General features: G+C 43.2%; 1 protein-coding gene across 1 annotated transcript; it reads right to left on the bottom strand.

The window, feature by feature from the left end:
• Positions 1 to 18,649: 18,649 nt before the first annotated feature.
• LOC125587264 lies at positions 18,650 to 20,446 on the bottom strand. The gene is made up of 3 exons (XM_048757492.1): positions 19,973 to 20,446; positions 19,551 to 19,873; positions 18,650 to 19,382 (listed from the first exon to the last, which is right to left on the bottom strand). The coding sequence occupies exons 1-3, from the start codon at positions 20,444 to 20,446 to the stop codon at positions 18,650 to 18,652; spliced, it is 1,530 nt and encodes a 509-aa protein (XP_048613449.1).
• Positions 20,447 to 22,019: the final 1,573 nt, after the last annotated feature.

Here is a 22,019-nt window from a genome sequence, read left to right as displayed (position 1 = left end):
CCTCCATTGTCTGACTTTAATACCTTCACAGCAGCATTGAAATGATTAGTAACACATGCTTGGAAGGTTATAAATGCATCTAGCACTTTATCTTTGGAAGGCAACAAGGTGACCCATGTATACTTGGACCCTTCATATATGAAAGTCACAAACTATTTATGATTGTCCCTAGAAACACATGGGGATGTCCACACATCAGAATGAATTCGGTCAAAGCATTTTTCATACATAGTTTATGATGTTGGAAAAACAGTCTTGCAATGTTTCCCTAAAATGCATGCTTTACATTCCAAATAATTAAATGACATATTAGGCATTATAATCTGAAAGGCACGAGTGTGAAGATGACCAATCTAGCATGCCATGTAATACTATCACGCTTATAAGAAGCACTACTCAAGCAAATAGAAGTAGGGAGTTTAGAAAACTTAGTTGTTTGAAGGTGGTAGAGTTCATTTCTGCTGCCCCCTCTGCCAATCACTTGCGCTGTCTTAAGATCTTGAAACTCAACTTCATTTGGTATGAATACCACTTGACAATCAAGATTAACTGTAGCTTTCTTCACTAATATCAAATTTGATGTAAACCGAGGCAAATAAAAAGCAGCAGATTCCTTGTCAAACAACTTCAGACTTCCTACCCCTTCTATTGGAATCCTATTAGCTATCAGTACATTCCCTGAGGCTGCCTTAATGTTACTCATCAAACTCCTATCACATATCATATGATGACTTGCTCCAGAATTAACTATGATGGATTTAGAAGCCATGGAATGAGTACCAGACTTCCTAGATGCGACGAGTACCTTTGCTTCTATGATAAAGGCATCCCAATCTCTCCTAGTAATTGGACCATCCGATTCGTCCATTTCATTATTGTTTGTCTAAGTGTTTTGTTTCTTTGAATCACCTATGAAGGAAGTATACATGGACTTGCCTTTAACTTGAGCATAAGCTTTTTTTAAGTCTTTCAAACTTAGTAGAAGACTGAAGACGACATTTTGCTTGAGTCTTTCTTTTAACACTGCTGGATTGGAGATGTTTCCATAAACAGCTTTCAGACTCTCCCACAACTCCTAGGCCGTTCCACAGGCTTCCAGGATTGAATCTGAGAGAGACATGTGGATGATCTCAACTGCTCTTTGGTCTTCTTGGACCCACTTTTCTTCACCCATCTGATCGGTAGCTTGACCTCCTTTTTGCCATTTTTGAAGTTTCAATCTTTATGTGACTCCTCCAAAGTCCATGGCTCCCAAAAGCTATTTTGGCTAATTTCGACCAAAGAAAATAATTAAACCCTTCAAGGGGCTGTTGGGGTCGAAAACGGTTACGACGAAGTTAATGTTCAAATCTCTGCAAAAATCAGCATGAGAATTTTCTACGAAAGTGATTCTTCGTAAAAAATATCTTTACAAAGAGCCTTGCGGTAAAATCTTGTTCTAATCTCGATCGAACCAAATACCGATTATCCCAAGGCAACGAACACGTATCCAAACCAGCCACGGACAAGCTCGAGTAGGGCAACCGGACCACGCACAAGGCAAGCTCGGTCGCTACGTAGTGATCAAGCACGCACACGGCTCGGTCGCTACGTAGCGACCAAGCTCGAGCCAAGCTCGGTCGCTACATAGCGACGTAGCGACCGAACCATATGCGTAGCGACCGAGCACGCACACGGCTCGGTCGTTACGAAGCGACCAGACTCTCCCAGAACGTCGATACGACACGAATCCATGCATTCTCGTCTACTCTTTAATGCTATCTCCCGTGAACCATGGCTAAACCATTCTTTGTTTCTCATCACTCGAAATCATCAGTCAAACTTTACGATAAAAACCGCGGGAAGTTTGTTTTTATCGAAGAAACCGTAATAAACGTTTCGAGTCAAAGACGGCCCAAAGAGACCTAAAACTTAGCTCGAAGGCCACTTAAGATTTCTTAACCGAAGACCCATAAGCCTTATGACGGTTTATGCTTGGTTTGTAAGGCAAGATAAATGTCAAGTTTCTGCGGATAAATGTAAAGTTTTCGAAGATAAACACGAAGATCGGGAAAATTGGAGTATCTCCATTTTTGAGCTATGACGGCTTAAGGACAGAAGGGGAAAGGCGCAAACCGACCTAGGAGCAAGTATATAAGGAGTCCTAGGCGAGAGGCAAAAGGGGATTCAAGACACAACAAAAAACTTAGCACTTAGAGCGATTTAGAAAATTTTCCATTTTTGTTATTCGAGCTGCGACTCAATTAGGTTTAGCAGCTTTAGGGTTTTAGAACTAGGAATCTCGCCGACAGCTCTCGCAGCCCAGGCTCTTACCTTGTTGTAATGCCTAAACGCGAATTCGGAATAAGATCTACTTTGCTATCTTTTCGCTTCCTTATATTTTATCGTTTTTATTTCGTGTTCTGATTGATTGGCGTGTGGTATTCGCAGATATCCGGGACCTCTGGGAAACTAGGGTTCTCCTACTTTCCTTATTTAAACGGAAATCGACAGTGTGAATTTCGGTTCCCATAGTTTGGCGCTAGAAGGAGGGGGGAGGGGTACGGATCAATCTAACTCTCACCCACAACACGCTCGATCAGACATGTCAACTGACAACACGAATAACATGCAAAATCCTCTCAACGGAGGAGGCAACGATAATCAAAACACTCCGAAAGCGGCCGTCTCCGCGGCCAACGCAACTGCTAACGCCGCGACGCTCGAGGAGTTCAAAAAGATGTTCTCCGCCTACGAAAAGAGGTCGGAAGAACATGACAAACTCGTGGATACCTTGACGAAAAAGGTCCAAACCTTAACGGCAAGGACCCGTGCAGTCCCCCCCCGCGGATCTACGAAAATCTGCGGAAGAAAACTCGATTTCACAACCCCACTCGACAGGCCTAGAACATCGTGGAAACGTCCTTCTGGACAGAACCCCATCGAAACATCCCCTGCCCAGAAACAGAACTCTGAAAGTCCTCTACCCCCTGCAAAGGACACAGAGGTCGATGAAGTCGAGCATGTCGACTTGGATCCCAGCGACGTCTCCAACGATACTGAGGAGGACGCTGACAGACATCCAAGAAGAACCAGAAGCCGATCGGCTCGGGAGGGCTCCCCGTTCGAAAAACCAATGACGGAAGAGGAGGAAAACCTATGCTGGATCAAACAGGAGGAGCTGGCCGAGAAACAGGCCGAGATTACTCGCAGCCGCCAAGCTCGGAAATCTGCTGGCGAGAAATCGGACATACGCAACCTTCGCGACTACATAACCAAAACTGCAACGGAAGTGAGGGCCGTGAAATCCCAAATCCATTACGCTACCAGCGCTGCCCCAGAGATCGACAGATGGCTCGAGGGGGCTCAGAAGACACCCTTCACCGCTCGAATCTCTGATACGAGGGTATCTGACCCAGGAAAAATCAAAGTACCAAAGTACGATGGTACGACTAATCCTAAAGCGCACATTCAGACTGAAGGATAGCGAAAAGGACGCCGGCTACTGCCGTCTGTTCGCCAAAAATCTGGAAGGAGCGGCCCTCGAATGGTTCGCACCCCTTAAGCGAAACTCCATCGAAAGTTTCCGACAGCTCGCGTCGGAATTTCTCAAACAATACTCTATGTTAATAGATAGAGAAACATCCGATGTCGACCTCTGGAGTCTGTCCCAGAGGGAAGACGATCCCCTCCGCGAGTTCATAAGCCGGTTCAAGCTGGTTATGTCAAGGGTTAGCGGGATAAGCGACAAGGTGGCCATAGACGCACTCAGAAAAACGCTCTGGTACAAGTCGAAATTCAGAAAATGGATAGCCCTCGACAAACCACGGACGATCCAAGACGCCCTCCACAATGCAACGGACTACATCATAATCGAAGAGGAAACAAAAAATTTGCCGCAGAAGCATAAACCGACAAAGCCGTCCTCGAAAGATGTAGACCAAAGGACGAAAAAGAAAAGCTCTCGTAACGATAAGTACGTCCATCACGAGGGGAAAGAACTCCAAGGGGCGCATAACTACGCGATCAATTCGGATCAAGGCTGAACCACGGGTAATATGTGGACTCGCAATCAAGGATACGACGAAAACACCTTATGCGAGTTCCACCAGACCCGAGGGCACTCCACGACTAACTGCAAAGTCCTGGGAGCGAGATTGGCCGCGAAGCTACTAGCTGGAGAGCTCTCCGAAGTAACCAGCGTAAAAGATCTCATCCTCGAGACCGATCGCCCTCCAAAGACGGACAGGAATCCGCCCGCGGAGAATTCCCCTCAAAGAAACCAGTCAGGGGATAAACGCGGAAGAAGACCGGACGACAAAGGAAACGATAACAATCGTCGCAGAGTCAACATGATCATCGGAGGATCGCAGTATTGCAACGACACAGTCTCAGAAAGGCTTACCAGCGAAAGGCCGAATCAAGTGCAAACTGGCCTACGTGGTCTCCTCCCCGAGATGGTCAAAACAAATCGATAACTTTCACGAGAGACGAATCCGCCGGAATCGATCAACCTCACTGCGATCCACTCGTCATAGATCTTGTCATACGAGATCTAGAAGTTACGAGAGTCCTCATAGACACGGGAAGCACGGTTAATGTTATCTTCTGTGACACTCTCAAACAGATGAACATCAAACTCGGGGAAGTTACCCCAACGCCAAAACCGCTGACGGGATTTTCAGGCAAAGTATCGATGACTCTCGGATCGATCCAGCTACCAGTCATGGCCAAGGAAATCACAAAAATCATCGATTTCACGGTGGTCGATCATCCTGCCATCTACAACGTGATCATGGGAACCGCATGGCTTAACGCCATGAAAGCCGTTCTGTCTACATATCACCTCGGCGTCAAATTCCCGACCCAGAGCGGAATCGCAGCCATTTAGGGTTGTCAGAAACAGTCACGGGTTTGCTTTCTTACAGAGCATAAGTTAAGACAAATCACGACCACCGAGATGGAAACTCGCAAACGCGCGAAGTTAACTCAGCCTTCGGCCGAAAACACTTCAAAGAAAGACGATTTGACATCGTCTGCCGAAGCGAACGCTTCGGACATCGAAACTCAGCACGATTCCGAAATCAATGCTATGACTCAACCGGAAAACCCAGACAAAAACGTCGACCCTGCGACAGTCTCCACGATTAAGGCGGTCCGCACGGAAACAACCGCCGTAAGAACACTCGTGGCATAAAACAGAACTACGAGATGGCTTGATCCTCGAAAGAGGTACGTAGGCAGCTCGTCGAAAGACGAGTTCAGCTATCCCCCTCTCTAAAATGGGGGGGGGGGGGTGGGTGGGTATGTATACTCGTATACTCCCACGTTTTAAAAGATGCATCATTGTAATCGAGCTTTTTTAAACTTTTACTACAATACGAATACTTACGCTTCAGCTACGCAAAAAGTTTCAGGACACGCTTAAAAAATAAAATTCTACAAACATCAGACTCTTGTCAAACGGCCTTATCTGGAAAAAATCGCAAAAGCCTTCATTCTTCAACACCTAAAACATATGTATATTCTTCGAAACAACAGCGAGACGTCGCCAAGTTAAATTCGAAACTCTGCAAACAACTGTCCGAACGCAACCATAAAATCTCAACGAGTATTTACACCCCGCTACTCGATTGGCCCCGACGAACACACCAGCCGTCTTAAACAAACGCAACATGATCATTCTTCTGATCCTCGAACATCCAACTCAAGGATAATAGCACGCTACAAAAAAAATCCGAAATTTTGGTCTAGCACTTCCAGTTGGCTTAAAAATTGTCACTGGAGAGATGCTCGATTCATGCCATACAAGTCGTATAAGCTGAGAACCTATCACAGACTTTAAATCGGTACGAATCAGGTTAAAATCACAACAGAAAAATCGATAGCTGGCTAGTCACCGCATAAAACCTTAAAACCGAAAGTAAACCTAGGTTTTGCCCTAAACCCAGCGCACTGGTCTCTAACATCTCAAGACATGATATCTAAAAATGATACGAGATCCTAAACCATGTTTCTCCGTCCATATCTTAACGTTCACGAAAACTTCGTAAAAGTAAACAAGCGACACTTACAAAAAATCACATCTCAGGCGAACCACAAGATTGAACGTCTCGTTAGAAGTAAATATGAGACGACAACTCATATCTATTTCACAGAACAAGGTACTTCGATAAATATTCATCATATATATAAAACCGCAGAGCGGTAGAGATTCAAAGCCACCAAAGGCCAGTCCCGATAAAAAACGGCCAAAAAGGCCCACACAAAGTCTCAGCATAAAGGCCACACTCGGCCAGATACGGATAATAAAGGCCACGCGGCCATAAACACAAGATAAGGGGAAATCGCTCCCCGAAAAACACCGACTTTGATACTCACAAATCAAAGTTAAAATTTCCGGACAAGGAAGCTCCGAATGCATCCGCGGGATAGTTCACTTCCTCATCGTCACCAGCAACCTCAGTCGCGACCTCCTCCGTATCGGGAGAAACCTGGATGGGATCCCAGAATCCATGGATCCTCCCATCGATCGGGGGAATAAGCACCTCAGCGTGGGCATGGTCCTTCATGCCATCTTTCATATCCCTCATCTCCTCCTCGAAAACGAAGTCGTCCGCCTGCGTCTTCCAAAGGGTGCCAACTGAGCCGCGACACTCGCGAAAATCGCCCACCAAGGAATAAGCATCCTTGAGGTTTCCATACTCAGTCTTTAACTGAGAGGCATGGTTCCTCATCACTTTGACGATCTCTCTCCTACCCTTCCTTTCCGCACGACGAACAGCCTTCTCGTTGTCCCTGGCGAGTTTCGAATCTCACTCCAAAATCTGGTTTTGCATACGAGCAAGGTCCTTTTCCGCTTTCTATCCCTTGAGGCGATAGACCATGGACTCCCTATGGCTCGCCTCAAGAGCTGAGCTGAGCAAGTTCAGACCCTGCAAAAATGACCAACGCGTTTAAAAAAAATATGAAAAAGCGCATGATCCTATCTGCAAAATTTCTAAAAAAAAAAAAGAGCAACTAACCCCATTGATTATACGAGATCCTTCCACGACTATCTTAGACCTTCCCATTTCATCCACTGATGAGGGAGGATCGAAAAACGAGGGTAGACCGGCAAAGAAATCGTCAAAATCTGGGATAGGCGCCTCGCTCGTACCGCTACCGTCACCGTAAGCAAGGTCCGGATCCCTTCCTGGGAGAATAGAATCATCTACGGAAAAGTCTATATCGCCGAGGTCAATGCCTTTGCCCTTCGGAGACCTCACGTTTGTCTCCCCAGCGGGATCGTCGCAAGGAGCAGGACCGTCAGACCCAGGATCACTGTCCGTCCCCACGCCCCCTTCGAAATCGGGACAAACGAGCCTCAACGCCTTGCGAACTCTCTTCGGCGTAAAGGACGTTTAGAAAAACGGGCCATTCCTGAGGAGATCCCTCATTTCGATCGTGTCCTCAGGGAATGGAGGGAGTCGGTTGATGAAGGGACCGTCATTCGGTTTACTCCGGAACAACGGAATGCAGCTCTCCTCGACAGATGCAGCACTTATACGGAGGAAGAAGGAGAACTTCTTCCACAAGTTAAAGTTGGAGGTAAACCCCTTGATCACCGACATATGGTTCCGAGGGACCAACCGGTAATTGTCCGGCTTCGAGACGAGCTGCAGTCTAAAGAGCGCTTCGAAGTGGTCGGTGGTAAGGGAGAGACCATGCTCATAACTCAGGATCACAACGCCGATGAGATGCTGGAGGCTGGTAGGATTCAGCTGGCTTATCGATACCTCAAAACGATCAAGCACACGGATGATGACTTTAGGAATCGGGAACCACAAACGGAAGCGCACCACGAATGACTCGTAACAAATGAAATAACCGTCCGGAGGACTATCGGCGCTTTCCCCATGACGAGGAATGCGAAATTCCACCGTGTCTGGAATTCGGTAGAACGACTGCACGGTCTGAAGAAAGTCACTAGTACTTCTGCTCGGCTCGCCCCTTTCGACCGAACGATGGCTCATGACAGGGAACGGCTTCTCGATAGGAGGAGTAATCGAACCATATCTCGTTGTCCACCATGCCGCATTTTGGCTGGATCTATCGAGTGAGGCACGAACACAACCTTCGGAACAAGAATCTCGTCATGAACATCTTCGAACGAGGAACCGCGATAGGTACCTCTTTTCGAAGTCTTTTTTTTTGCTAGACATCTTGTAAAATTCAAGAAAACAAGAAGAAAGAGAGAAAGAGGAAGAGGGAAATTTTTTCAAAAAACTTCTTATGAGAATAAGCAAGTGAAAAATTAAGAAGAAGTTACATTCCTTCTTATAGGCATGGGAAGTTACTATTTGCCCGCGGACTTTTGGATATAAACTTCGCCCAAATACGCCAACCTTGGCTAAACTCACCATACCGCACGCTAGAATCTCATTGGAAATCCACGATTCTAACGGTCTGAGGGGGCTAACTGTTGGGGTTGAAAACGGTTACGACGAAGTTACTGTCCAAATCTCCGCAAAAATCAGCATGAGCATTTTTTACGAAAGTGATTCTTCGTAAAAAATATCTTTACAAAGAGCCTTGCGGTAAAATCTTGTTCTAATCTCGATCAGACCAAATACCGATTGTCCCAAGGCAACAGACACGTATTCAAACCGGCCACAGACAAGCTCGAGAATGGCAATCGGACCACGCACAAGCCAAGCTCGGTCGCTACGTAGCGATCGAGCACGCACACGGCTCGCCCGCTACGTAGCGACCGAGCTCGAGCCAAAGCTCGGTCGCTACGTAGCGACTGAGCACGCATACGGCTCGGTCGCTACGTAGCGACCGAGCTCAAGCCGAAGCACGCATAAGGCTCAGTCGCTACGTAGGCGAGAGGCAAAAGGGGATTCAAGACACAGCAAAAAACTTAGCACTTAGAGCGATTTAGACAGTATCCCGTTTTTGTTATTCGAGCTGCGACTCAATTAGGTTTAGCAGCTTTAGGGTTTTAGAACTAGGAATCTCGCCGACAGCTCTCGCAGCCTAGGCTCTTACCTTGTTGTAACGCTCAAACGCGAATTCGGAATAAGATCTACTGTGCTATCTTTTCGATTTCTTATATTTTATCGTTTTTATTTCGTGTTCTGATTGTTTGGCGTGTGGTATTAGCAGATATCTGGGACATCTGTGAAAGTAGGAGGGGAAACTAGGGTTCTCCTACTTTCCTTATTTAAATGGAAATCGAAAATCGACAGTGTGAATTTTGGTTCCCACAGGGACCCTGGTATAACAGATCTGTGGTTCAGTTCCATATTTGGGTTGCTTGTTTCAATCAGACTAGCAAAACCCAGAATATGAAGGAAAGGAATCGAGAAAAGAAGATGAACAGACTGAGATCTGCGGAATGAACTCAGAAATTTGAGCAACCTGGTTCTGATACCATATAAGATTTAAAGAAGTAAAAGAATAGATTGAGAGATTAGGAAGATTAGTGAGATAAGAGATTGGAGAGATTAGAAAGAGTAAGAGAGATTTAGATGAAGGAGAAGATAAACTCCATTAATTCATTTACGTGTACAAAGAATCTATAATATTAAAGCAGAATCTCTAATAGGATTCTGCCCTTACCTTTTATATTATTTACATTGTTATGCCATTCCCATATTTAGATTTTCAAAAATAATTGTTGGTACATATTATTCAACCAATCAGGTGTTCCCATTTTAGATAATTTAGAAATCGTCCCAAAGCAATTAAAGGCCCATCGTATCTTCCATAATATTTTTCAAATACCTAACTTAGCGGATTTAGAAATTTATCATATCTTAGAGAATATTCCATAATCTAAATCTCTATACTAACAGATTTAAAAATAATAATTGCGAATTTATTAATATATTAAGCATAAACTACGCAGTCTTTTGGATCCATATTGTCATCTACACGACCTATTGCTTTTTTCTCCTTCATATCAAACTTGATCTTCTTGGTGTTGACCTCCTCAAGCAGCAACCAATTGATATATACACCAAATGCAGGAAGCGAAAGATAATTGCAATGGAAAAGCTTACTTTTCCTGCAAAACTTATTTGACATTTAGCTTAATGTTTATAGATTCTGACCTCTTTCTTTTAGCCCTGACTTAGCAATATCAATCTTTTGGTGCATCTCTTCTCTGCTCTTCTCTTTCTTCTTGATAGTTCTTTTAATTTTCTTAGCAAATATATATTGTTAACTATATATATTGTTTTGTTCGGAAAAAAAACTATCGATACTATTAAAAGAAAAGAAGTCTTAAAAAATCTACCTATGAAAGTTGTTTGTACCCTTTCATTTATCTCATTATTTTTTGGTCTTACCTTTTTATACTAATAATATGTTACCATATATTTCTCTAACAATAATTTATTAATTTCCTTTATTTATTTAAATCTCACTCCTAAATCCTAATCACTACTATTGCTATATTTACCATTTTGATTTTTAATCGTAAAAGCATTGAAACTAATGTTTTATATTATCACTTTTATCGTATAATATACGATTTAAAGCAAGAGAAGTTACACGACATATATGTGTATATTCTAATTTCCTCTTTCTTTTATAATAAAGTAACTAGGTTAAGATCCGCGCCTTGCGCGGGATAAATATTATATATAAAAATTATTTTATGTATTAAATATTTTTACATATTATGAAATAATAAATATATATAGAATAATTAAAAGTCAGCAACTATTAAATATATAATTAAATTGGTGCGAACATATAAATCAATTTTATTAATCTAAAAAATATTTTTTTAATATTTGATAGGATATGTAATTAAATTTAAATGATACTAACATACATAGTATATTTTAGTATATTTTTAATATTAATGTCTATTAAATGATGATTTCTACTCATATAGTTTTTTGATCATTTGTATCTTTTATAGAAAAAAAATTAAATTACTGATAACAAAATTTTAGTTGTGGGATTAATAGTTTTAATAATTTATAATTTTTATAAAAAAATAAGTTGTCAATGTTCGTTTAAAATTTTTACCAAAAAATTGTTCAAAGTAAATTTTGAAACTAAAAGATTTATTTATTTTATATGGTTTATAGTTTAATTTAAAACGATATATATATATATATATATATATTAATCTTAATAATTAATTAAATTATAATTTTTACTTATATAATTTTGTAATCATTTGAATGTGAGACTTTTAACAGTTTTAGTAATTTATAGTCGTTTTTAAAATTTTAAAATATAACATATACAGAAAAATCTAAATTTTTTATTATATGGTTATTGTGGTTGTTTAATTTATTTAATATTTTAATATTAAACAAATATGATAGAAGATACACTAATTTTTATCAAATCTTTATTATTCAAAATCATTAATTGTCATATATACTTTAGCCAAATTAGGCAATTCCGTAAATTTTATTTAAAGAAATAATAAAATACATTAATAATTAATTTATTGTTAGTTTAATAAAAAGTTTATTATATAATTAGATGGACCAACATATTTCTCTAATGATTCTAAGAATCATCCTAGTGATGACACGTGGCTACAAAAAGAAGTTGTAATGTTTCTCAAATAATATATAGGGGATTATATCATATATAAATTTTCCCACTAAAATCTCATATCATATACTAAAATTTCAACCGTCTACAGTTTGGTAGATATTTTCATATTTAAAAATGAGTTTTCTGAATATTCATGTTACCTTCACAAAAAATGTAGAAATTCATTGGTTCTATTAAAGTTAACCCGACTTCGCGATATCAGTACTGATTATTCACGATTTTAAAAATTATTGGTTTAGATATTATACTTTTATATACTTTTCACTTAAAAACGAATCAATACTATTAAAAGAGAAATAATCTTAAAAAATCTAATATAAAAAAGTTGTTGGAGGCAAGTATAACAATTTTTTTTTTTGGTAATACCATTAATCATTCTAACCATACAATATTTTAAATATTTTTAGCAGATCCTAATATTATTCCTTATGATACCTTTACTCAGAAAAATATTTCATCAACCATGTTTTTGTACAATAACACTAAAAATCTATATCAAAAGGTTGTTGGACCTGATATGGACGTAATGGGTCCACCTATGTTCGGGTATTTAGGATCCTAAAAAAATCAAAATATCTAAAAAATCTGAAAAATATTCGAAACTCCAAACAAATAGTCAAAAATTCAAATACCTAAAAATTCAAAATCTTATTCAAAATCAGCACGATGAACTGAAAAATACACAATTTTTTTTTTTTTTAATTTGAAAATTTACCTGAAATCAGAAACTATAATCGTAAGCCAAAAACTTAAAAAAAATATCCATAATATCGGAAACATATTCGAAATATCCAAATATACCTAATAAACACAACATATTTATGATCGGGTCTAGGATAGGACCCAGACTCAAACAAAGACCTGTGGGTCCAAAAAAAACCCAATAGATTATCTTCTTTGGACCTGAACTAAACCTATATTTTCGGGTCGGTTCAGTTTGGTTTTTTAATCCGGATATAATTCTCATGCCTAAAAGAAATTTACGTAAAAGTGTACATGTAAAATCTCAAATAAACTAATTCATAGCTTATATAACTGTTAAAAATTATAATTTTCGATATAATAAGACTTTGTATTATAATATAATCCAAAAAATCCGCGCTTGGAAAGCGCAGATCAAAATATAGTATATATTGTTAATTAATAATTATATTGTGCAGGTGACAGTAAATGTCTTACAATTGATATTCTTACGGGTTCCCATCAAATATGCAAAACAGTTATAAAATAAAAAAAGTAAGCTAAATGAAAATATTAATACATTTTAATTATAAAATATTAAAACAAACTATGATCAATACGAAGCTGATTAAAATAGATTGTCTTACATTTTAAATACACACAAAATTAAAAGTAACATAGGTTGGATTAAATAAATAAATTTTGGTCAATCAAAAATAGGACCGCGCTTTTAAAGCGCGGGTCAAATCTAGTGCTATTTATAGCCATAACCATAAATACAAAAGGTATGAGAAGACAAAAAAGAGAAAAGACTCCAACAGCTATATTTTAAATTTTGAATTTTAAACTGTAGTGAATAGTGTCTGCGAATCCCTACAGCACCAAAGTGTGTAATGCAGGTTTATCAAATCCCCCACTTTGGTGCTGTAGGTGATCTGTGTGGGAACCAAAATTCACACCGTCGAGATTTGTTAATCGGAGGAAGGCCAAGCTAACCTAGCCTTCCTTGAAGGTCCCGGTTATCTGCTGGGCCACACACAACACAATCAATATGAAAGAGTCAAAAGTAATAAATCGTAAAAGAGCGAAAAGAGAATAAAGAGTTCTTATTTCCGAATTCGCATTTGAGCGTGAAAAACAGGTAAGATCCTAGGCCACGAGAGCTGTCGGTACGTTCGCTAGTCTAGCCACCTAAGTTCTAACCTAGTCGAGTCGTAGCTCGATAGTAAAAACGGAAAAATGCCTAAATTGCTCTAAGTATTAAGTTTGCTCTGAGAAAGCTCTCCCTTTTGCTCCTCGCCTTAAGCCCTCCTTATATACTCTCTCTAGGTCGGTTTGCACCTTTTCCTGGGCCGGATTCGTCGCGAGATGGGCTTTTCCATTTTCCGTCACCCTTCATGAATATCTTCGGAAACTTGACATTTATTTTTTCCTGCGAAATAAAAAATAGACCGTCATATCAGCCTTGGGCTCAATTCTGTTCTAAAATCGTAAGTGCGCTGTTTAGTCGCGGTTCAGGCCCCTTTTGGGCCATTTTGGGACTTAGACGTTTTTACGATTTTTCCTAAGTAACAGCCGTTGGTTTTCCCGAAAGGATTCCAATTCCCCGTATAGTTAAGGCAACTGGTGTTCAAGCTAACCATAGCCTGTTTTATACGGCAGGCAGGAATCCGTTTCGACGTCCAAGTTTTTTATAACTTTTCCCGAAGTCTTTCTTTGATAATCCTAAGCGAGACGAGACACGGGTATTGCGTCCAAGGGCCCGAGGATTGTATTATGGGAACTGAGACGAGGATGCACGGTTTTGGGACAGGAGGTCGGTCCTCGCCCATGGGCGAGGTGACCTCGATGCGGGTCGTCCTCTACCATGGGAGAGGTGAACTCGGCGCGGGTCGTCCTCGCCCATGGGCGAGGTGACCTCGGCGCGGGTCGTCCTCGCCCATGGGCGAGGTGACCTCGGTGCGGGTCGTCCTCGCCCATGGGCGAGGTGACCTCGGTGCGGGTCGTCCTCGCAGATGGGCGAGGTGACCTTGGTGCGGGTCGTCCTCTCCCAGGGGTGAGGTGACCTTGGTTGAGACGGTCCTCGCTTACGATCGAGACCTCATCCAGACTGATCCTCTTCTCGATATTGCTCGGTTCGCATCCGCGAAAAAAATGTCTTTTCCTTGATTAATCGTTTTCCGGGAATGTCTAGTTTTTAAGGATCGATCGAGAGTTGGTTTTCCGGGAACTTTCAGGCATTGATTCTGTCGTGACCGGTTTTGACCCCAACAGTTAGCCCCCCAGCTAGCTAGGATCCGCGGACCTGGGTGTGAGGTCCTAGCTTGCGGTATGACTTGTTTTGATGGAATTTGACGTAATGGTTTGCCGAAAGTCCGAGAATGAATAGTAACCTTTTTCCCTATATTTAAGTGGAGTAAGTTTTTTTTCAAAGTCTTCATTAACTTCTCTTCACAAGAAAATTTCTCCAAGGTAGAAATTTCTCTTATCCTCTCTCTCTTTACCTTTGTGTCAAAGTTTTTGTCTTTAAAAAAAAATGACTTCAAGAAAGAGATCCTCTAAGAAAAAGACTTCCCCTCAATCATCTTCTGGCAATCCTTGTACCAATGAGGAGATTGTTCCCAATGAGGAATTCGAGGTCGAGCAAGAAGAGAAGGAAGCGTAATGGGACGCTTTATGTGGTTCGATAACTCCTCCGCCCGAAGTCTTCTATCCCACAAGATCCGCGATGCAGCTTGATCCTACCCTTCCGAGCAGGACCTCTCCCGCCTATCTTAAGACCCTTCGAGAGTTTTACAAAGTTCCGAGCGGGGTTGTGTTTCGAGTCCCGGTGTAGGGGGAGAGTGCGGAGGATCCCCTGGAGGGATTCTTCACATGCTACGAAGCTTTCCTGACACGTTGTCGCATGTGGTTCCTGATTCCTGAGGCCATCGTCCGTGCACTCGACCGTTTTGAGCTGTCGATTAGTCAACTAAACGTTGCGGCGTTGCAGAAATTTCTTGGCGTGTTGATCCTGAGCTACAAGCTCGGAATGGACCTCAGCCCCGACGACTTTGAAGGGCTATGGTCGACATGAAAGACCTCGATTGACTACTCATACCGCATGGCTCCTAAAAGACATATATCGATAATCCAGGGGCATACTTCAAATGCCAAGGGATGGTTCAAGCATTTTTTCTATGTTCGAATCGATGGCGCATCCGTCGAGGAGAACTGTCTCCCCTTGTTCCGTGGCCAATGGAACTTTCATCGTGGTACGATGGTTGGAAATTTGGTTCGTATAGATACTCGGAGGTATCTAACGCATTTTTTTTTTGTAGCGAACGGTATCCTCCCCGCGATCCTCAGGGACCTGTTTGCTAAGCGCGATCTTCTCCGCAATGGTCCGTTCTTTTGGGATTCCTTCACCCTAGACAGGATCCGGAATGCAGTGGTGCTCTACCGATCGCGAGGCATCTCCCGACCTTTACGTGCATCAGACATGGACGAGCCACATCCCGACGAGGGAGAGAGTTAGGCCCCAAAAATACAAGGGAATCGCTCTCGAAGACAAAAACTTTGTCTCAGAAGATCTTCCGCTCCCTGGATGGAACCCGGGTTTCACCCCGGGTGATGGAAGTGGAACCAGCGAGGCTCCTCTTCCGGACGACTTCTTTGCCAACCTTCCTCCCGGTTTTACTACTCCAGCGTCACTGGATGAAGCGTCGAAGAGAGAAGTGGTCGCGGAAGGTTCTCGGTTGATCAACGAGGTTTAGTCTCTGAAAAATTATTTTTTTTTGGCGAATCTTCGTTAGCCGCTTCCATGTTTGACCCTTGATTCGTGTAGGAAATGCTGGTCTTTAATTCAACGTTTGACGGAAGTTTCAGAGAGGCGCGTCTTTCTCACTTCAAGGCCGAAGAGATCGAGAGGAAATTCATATGTTTTCAGAAAGAGGTTGCGGAAAGAGAGCGCAGACAGGCTGAGTCCCATTCCCGAGCTCTCATCCATGTGGGGAGGAAAGGGAGGAGGGCGATTGCTGCTGAGTTAGCGAGGAGAGCTACATTGTTTGATGCTGAGTTCAGGAGTTTCAAGGACGCTAAAGACTACATGGGTGACTTCCGCGAATGCCGCGGTTCGGTTGGTACCCTCTGAAAGTCGCAGAACGCTGATTTCTCTTTTCTCTCCGAGGTTGCTGAGATGTCGGGCCTCATGGATAGGTGCGCCCAGGCCGAGTCGATGGTTCCTCCAATCGAGGGGAGGATCCGAGAGCTTTGGGAACCAATCGAGGTTTCGGAGGACATGACGGAAGCGGGAGCCGATGCTGCGGACGAGGGAGGAGAAGTGGATCAGCCCACAGACTCATTTGGAGCATCAATTTCTGGGTATCTTGACCTTGATCTCTGAAGGTCGTCGGGATTGTTTTCCCTTTGCCTTTATCTCAAGATTTCGTGTAGTGTTTTAGGCCGAGTGTGGCCTTTCGTTATTTGAGTGTGCTATGGCCTTGTGAGGTCATTTGACTATGTATGCGGGACTGGCCGTTGTGGCTTCGAATCCCAGCCGCTCTGCGGCCTTTTTATATATAACGAATGTTCTTTTAGCATTCTATGGGTTTTAGTTTATACTCCTGCCAAGTGTCGAGGGAAAGACATGAGTAGTCACTTCGTATCTTAACTCTTAATTTGTCGTTCCGTTCGTTTGCTCTTTCGAGGGTATTCGAAAACGTTTAGGAGTTTTACGAAGTTTCGTGAGCGTTTTAGATGTGGACGATGAGACATGTTTTAAGATCTCGTATCAGTTTCGATATCATGTCTTGAGATGTTAATGGACCAGTAGGACTGGGTTTAGGGAAAGACGTAGGTTTACTTTTGGCTCTAAGGCTATGCGACGACTAATCGGCTTTCATTTTGCCCGTTGGCGATTGCTACCTGATTCTTTCCGATTAAAGTGTGCGACTAGGCGCCGGCTTATATGACTTGTGTGGGAAGAATCGAGCACTCTCCAGAAAACGTCTGGTGTGCTGACCAAAATTTCGGATTTTCTTGTGTAGCGCGCTATGGTATCCTTGTCGGATGTAAGAGAACCTTTAGTTTTTATGAAAGGTTTGACTACGAGTTCTTTTTTAGAGAACGTTTTGGACTTGTCAGTCGGGGCCAATCGACGGGCATTTTGTATTTTAGAGTCACGGATGGACTGTGTATTTGGATAATATCTTTCGAGAAATATTTGTGACGTCTCGCTTTCTCGAATTTATGTCTTTTGCTGTGAGATGGCTACGATCTTCGTTTTTATAGAAGATGAGTTTTTCCGGTCTTACTTGACCATGAGTATGTGTGAATTATGTAGGAATTAGTTTTCGTCCAAGGACTGCTTGGACGGTATGCCCTTATCTTGAGTGTTTCTTAGGGCAACCTTAGATTACTGTGACTTATTGCAAGTGAATCGTGAGATCGGAAGAAGGTAGAATTGATAGAAAAAGTTTCGAAAATATCGAGTACATTCATGGATATTTTGGATTTTGTGGGAGTATACGAGTATACGTACCCCCCCCCTTTTTAACGAGGTGGATAGCTGAACTTGTCGATATGACAAGCTGCCTACGTACCTCTTTCGAGGATCAAGCCATCTCGTAGTTCTGCTTGTTGCTGCGGGTGTTCCTACTCGCTGGATGGGATCATTCCGGTTACTTCAGCCGTTAGGGCTTCAGTTGGATCGACGACCATTTCAGGGGTCGGGCTGTCCGCTGGCAAGGTGATGGACTCGGGGACTATGTCGATGTCTGGAGTCGTTGCCTGGTCGGGTGATTCTGGATCACTTTTTATGGAGCTCTCGGGAGCATTTTCAGCTTTCTTAGCCCGCTTCGGGTTGACCGCGGGGGTGTTCCGAGTTTGTCGTAGTTTATGCTCGGCCAAGAAGAGGAGCCTAGACTGTTTCTTGCATCCCCAGATTACCGCTGTTCCGTTTGGAGTTGGAAACTTGATGCCAAGGTGGTAAGTCGACGGTACCGCTTTCATGGTATTGATCCAAGGAGTTCCCATGATGACATTGTAGATGCCGGGTTATCGACTACCACGAAGTCAATGATTTTCGTCACCTCTTTAGCCATCACTGGGAGTTTAATTGATTCGAGGGTCATTGACGTTGCACCTGAGAAACCGGTGAGAGGTTTTGGTTCCGGGATGACTTCTCCGAGTTCAATGTTCATCCTCCGGAGGGTATCGCAGAAGATGACATTGACTGTGCTTCCTGTGTCGATAAGGGTCCTTCCCACTTCAAGGTCTCAGATTACCAGATCGATAACCAATGGGTCGCAGTGAGGTTTGTCGATTCTGATGGTTTCCCGCTCTTCGAAGACGATCGTATCGTTAGGGGCGTCGTCGGTTGGGGACCGAACCAGCGAGCTTGAACTCATCTCAGCCTTCCATCCATAAGCTTTGATCACGAGATCGAATCGCGATAGAATTGCGATCCCCCGATGATCATGCACACCGTTCGACGGTTGCTGGCGTTTCCTCGGTCATCTTGCCTCCTTCCGCGTTTCTCGCCCGACTGATTTTCGCGGGTGTCATTTTCGGGGGACTCTTTATCAGTTTTGGGAGGGCGATCGGAATCCATGAGGAGGTCTTTTATGCCTGTGACCTTCGAAATTTCGCCGGTGAGGAGCTTCGCAGCAAGCCTTGCGCCGAGAACCTTGCAGTTCATAGTGGAATGACCTCTGGTCTGGTGGAACTCGCAATAGGAATTATCCTTGAACTGGTTCCTGGTCCAGGTATTTCCGGAAGTCTTTCCCTGTTCGGAGTTGACAACGTAATTATGCTCGCCCTGGAGGTCTTCTCCCTCGTGGTGGACATACCTGTCGTTACGAGGGTTTTTTCTTCTCGCGGACGTCTTCTGCGGGTTGTACTTCTGGGAGAGGACTTTCATCTCTTCTTCCATTATGATGAAGCCTGTTGCCTTGTGAAGAGCGTCCTGGATTTTTCTCGGTTTTTCAAGGGATATCCATTGCCGGAGTTTCGGCCTGTACCAGAGAGTTTTCCGCAAAGCGTCGATAGCCACTTTGTCGCTGATTCCAGTGACTCTTGCCATTACCAACTTGAACCTGTTCATGAATTCGCGGAGTGGTTCGTCTTCTCTTTGAAATAGACTCCAAAGGTCAACGTCTGAGGTTTCCCTGTCCATGAACATGGAATACTGTTTGAGAAACTCTGAGGCGAGCTGGCGGAAAATTCCGATGGAGTTTCGTTTCAGACGAGAAAACCATTCGAGTGCGGCTCCTTTGAGGTTTTCGACGAAGAGGAGGCAGTAGCCAGCATCTCGTTCGCGTTCCTTGAGTTTTCACCTTCCCATCGCGATCAGGAAAGACTGCAAATGCGCCTTCGGGTCGGTGGTTCCATTGTAGACGGGAATTTTGATCTTCCCAGGATCTGAGATGTTAGTTTCCGTGATTCGGGAAGTGAACGGAGTTTTCCGCGCTTCCTCGAGAAGTCTGTCGATCTCGGGTGCAGCGCTTGTCGCGTGGTAAATCTGCGACTTTACCGCCTTGACTTCTGCCTCAGTTTTTGCGATGTACTCGCGGAGATCATGGATCTCATCAGGATTTCTAGCAGCCTTGCGAGCCTGTTGGCTGCGGTGGATCCGAGCCTGATTCTTGGCCAGTTCTTCCTACTCTACCCAATAGAGGTTTTCTTCTTCTTCTGTCATGGGCTTTTCGAACGACGCATCCTGCCGAGCGGACTGGCTTCGCGTTCTTCTCGGATGGACGTCGGCACCTCCGTCCGAGTGATCGGACTGGTCACTTATGTCCAGATCGATCCGCTTGAAATCGCCTCCTTTGTTGCTCCCGGCGGGAGGTGAAAGATTCTCCGTGGTCGGTTGTGCTCCAGGCGGGACTGTTTCGTCAGGGTTCTGACCTAAAGAATCCTTGTCTGCCCGTGGGGCCCGATCGCTTGGAGTCTCGAAATCGAGTCTTCTACCGCTGCGGGCTCTTGTGGCCCCACACGGGTTTTTACTCTTGCCCTTCGCCGTTAAGGATTCCACCTGTTTTGCAAGAGAGGCCACGAGCTTTCCTTGTTCGTCCGACTTTTTCTGAGCGGAGGCGAACATTTCTTTCATCTGGTCCAGTATCACGGCGTTCATAGTGACCGTGGATACGTTTCCAGCTGGAGTTCTGTCAGCGTTGGCATTGACGGAAGTCCCGTCGTGCGTTTGCTTGTCTTTGTCAGCGTAGATCGTCATACCTGACTGAGCGTGCGCGGTTGCGTGAGAGATAGATCAGTACCCTCCCTCCTTCACTACAAGAAAACAGGGGGATTCTGATGGCCGAAATCGTCGGAAATTCGTCGGAATAGACCGATTCCGACGAATTTCCGACGAACCTGTCCCTCGGTATCATTCTGACGAACTTCCGACGATATTACGATGCGGACACACGAGACCAGAGTTCATCGGAAAAACTAGGTACCGACGGAGAACGTTCCTCGGACAATTCCGACGTAGTGGATTCCTCGGTGTATTCCGACAAACTTTGGGCGTCGGTATTTTCCGACAAACTTTGGGCGTCGGTATATACCGACGGATATTTGTTTGTCGGTATATACAGATGGATATTTGTTCGTCGGTATATTCCGACGAAAATTGGTTCGTCGGTACATTCCGACGGATATTTGTCCGTCGGTATATTCCGACGACCATTGTCCGTCGGAATATACCGAATTATATAAATTTTAAAAACGAATTAATTTTGCATTTTTATATATTTTTTTATATTAATAAATTAAAAAACATCAGAAATTTAAAACTAATAATATTATATAATTTAAATTCATACAAACCGAAATAGAAAAAAAACATTCAGAAAGTTTAAAATTCATACAAACCGAAATAGAAAAAAAAAACATTCCGAAAGTTTTAAAAAGCCGAAAAAAACTAAGATGAACTCGAAGACATCAAGCGATCTAGCTTCTGCATTGTCTCGGTGTTGAACTTCTTCTGGGATGCCAACTCAGCAAGGATAGTGGCATTCTCCGAACGGATAGTGGCCTTCTCCGAAAGGATAGTGGTGTTCTGCTCCTCCAATGCCCCAATCCTTTCATCTTTGTCATGTAGCTCCTCGAGAATCATGGGATCGGCATACGGAGCTTGCGAAGAAGATGCCAGATACGAAGAAGCACGGCTTAGGGATAAATGGGAAAAGGGGCCGTACCGTTCTCATCAACGTGAAGTTCAGAATGATCACAAATATCGACTAAATCCAACCTTGACTTCAAATTATCCTTCGTTTTACCTTGGATGTTAAGGACTGTGTTCATCAGATTATCGAAGAAGTTCTTCTCAATATGCACGACATCTAAATTATGCCGCAATAGATGACTCTCCCAATATGGCAGATCCCAGAAAATACTCTTTTTGTGCCAGTTATGTAGCTCTCCAACCGCATTGACTCGAATGTTTTCATGTCCACCTACATCTGGCGTCCTTTCTGCATCAAAATACCTAAACTGCTTCAACAAATCTTTCCCACTAACTTCCTCAGGTGGACCATCAAACACCTGCTTGTTCTTCGTAAACGAAGTCTTACTCCTGCGGTATGGATGATCAGGTGGTAGAAATCGTCTGTGACAGTCAAACCAACACGTTTTCCTTCCGTTCTTTAGTTGGAAAGCATCTGTGTCATCTTGACAATATGGACATGATAGCTTCTCATGTGTTGTCCATCCAGATAACATACCATATGCTGGAAAGTCACTTATTGTCCACATAAGTACTGCCCGCATCTGAAAGTTTTCTTTGCACGAAACATCGTATGTCT

The sequence above is a fragment of the Brassica napus genome, chromosome C5, assembly GCF_020379485.1.
Source record: "Brassica napus cultivar Da-Ae chromosome C5, Da-Ae, whole genome shotgun sequence".
Taxonomy (NCBI): domain Eukaryota; kingdom Viridiplantae; phylum Streptophyta; class Magnoliopsida; order Brassicales; family Brassicaceae; genus Brassica; species Brassica napus.
The sequence above is the reverse complement of the archived record's forward strand: the minus strand, read 5'-3'. Positions and strand labels throughout refer to the sequence as shown.

Excerpts from the sequence above, each read along its gene's own strand:
- LOC125587264 (XM_048757492.1), bottom strand. The coding sequence starts at position 20,446 with ATGACGATCTACGCTGACAAAGACAAGCAAACGCACGACGGGACTTCC. Across the intron at positions 19,874-19,972 it reads ACTCGGACGGAGGTGCCGAC|GAAGAACTGGCCAAGAATCA; the intron begins GTCCATCCGAGA and ends TGGGTAGAGTAG. Across the intron at positions 19,383-19,550 it reads TTCCTGATCGCGATGGGAAG|GGAAACCTCAGACGTTGACC; the intron begins GTGAAAACTCAA and ends GTTCATGGACAG.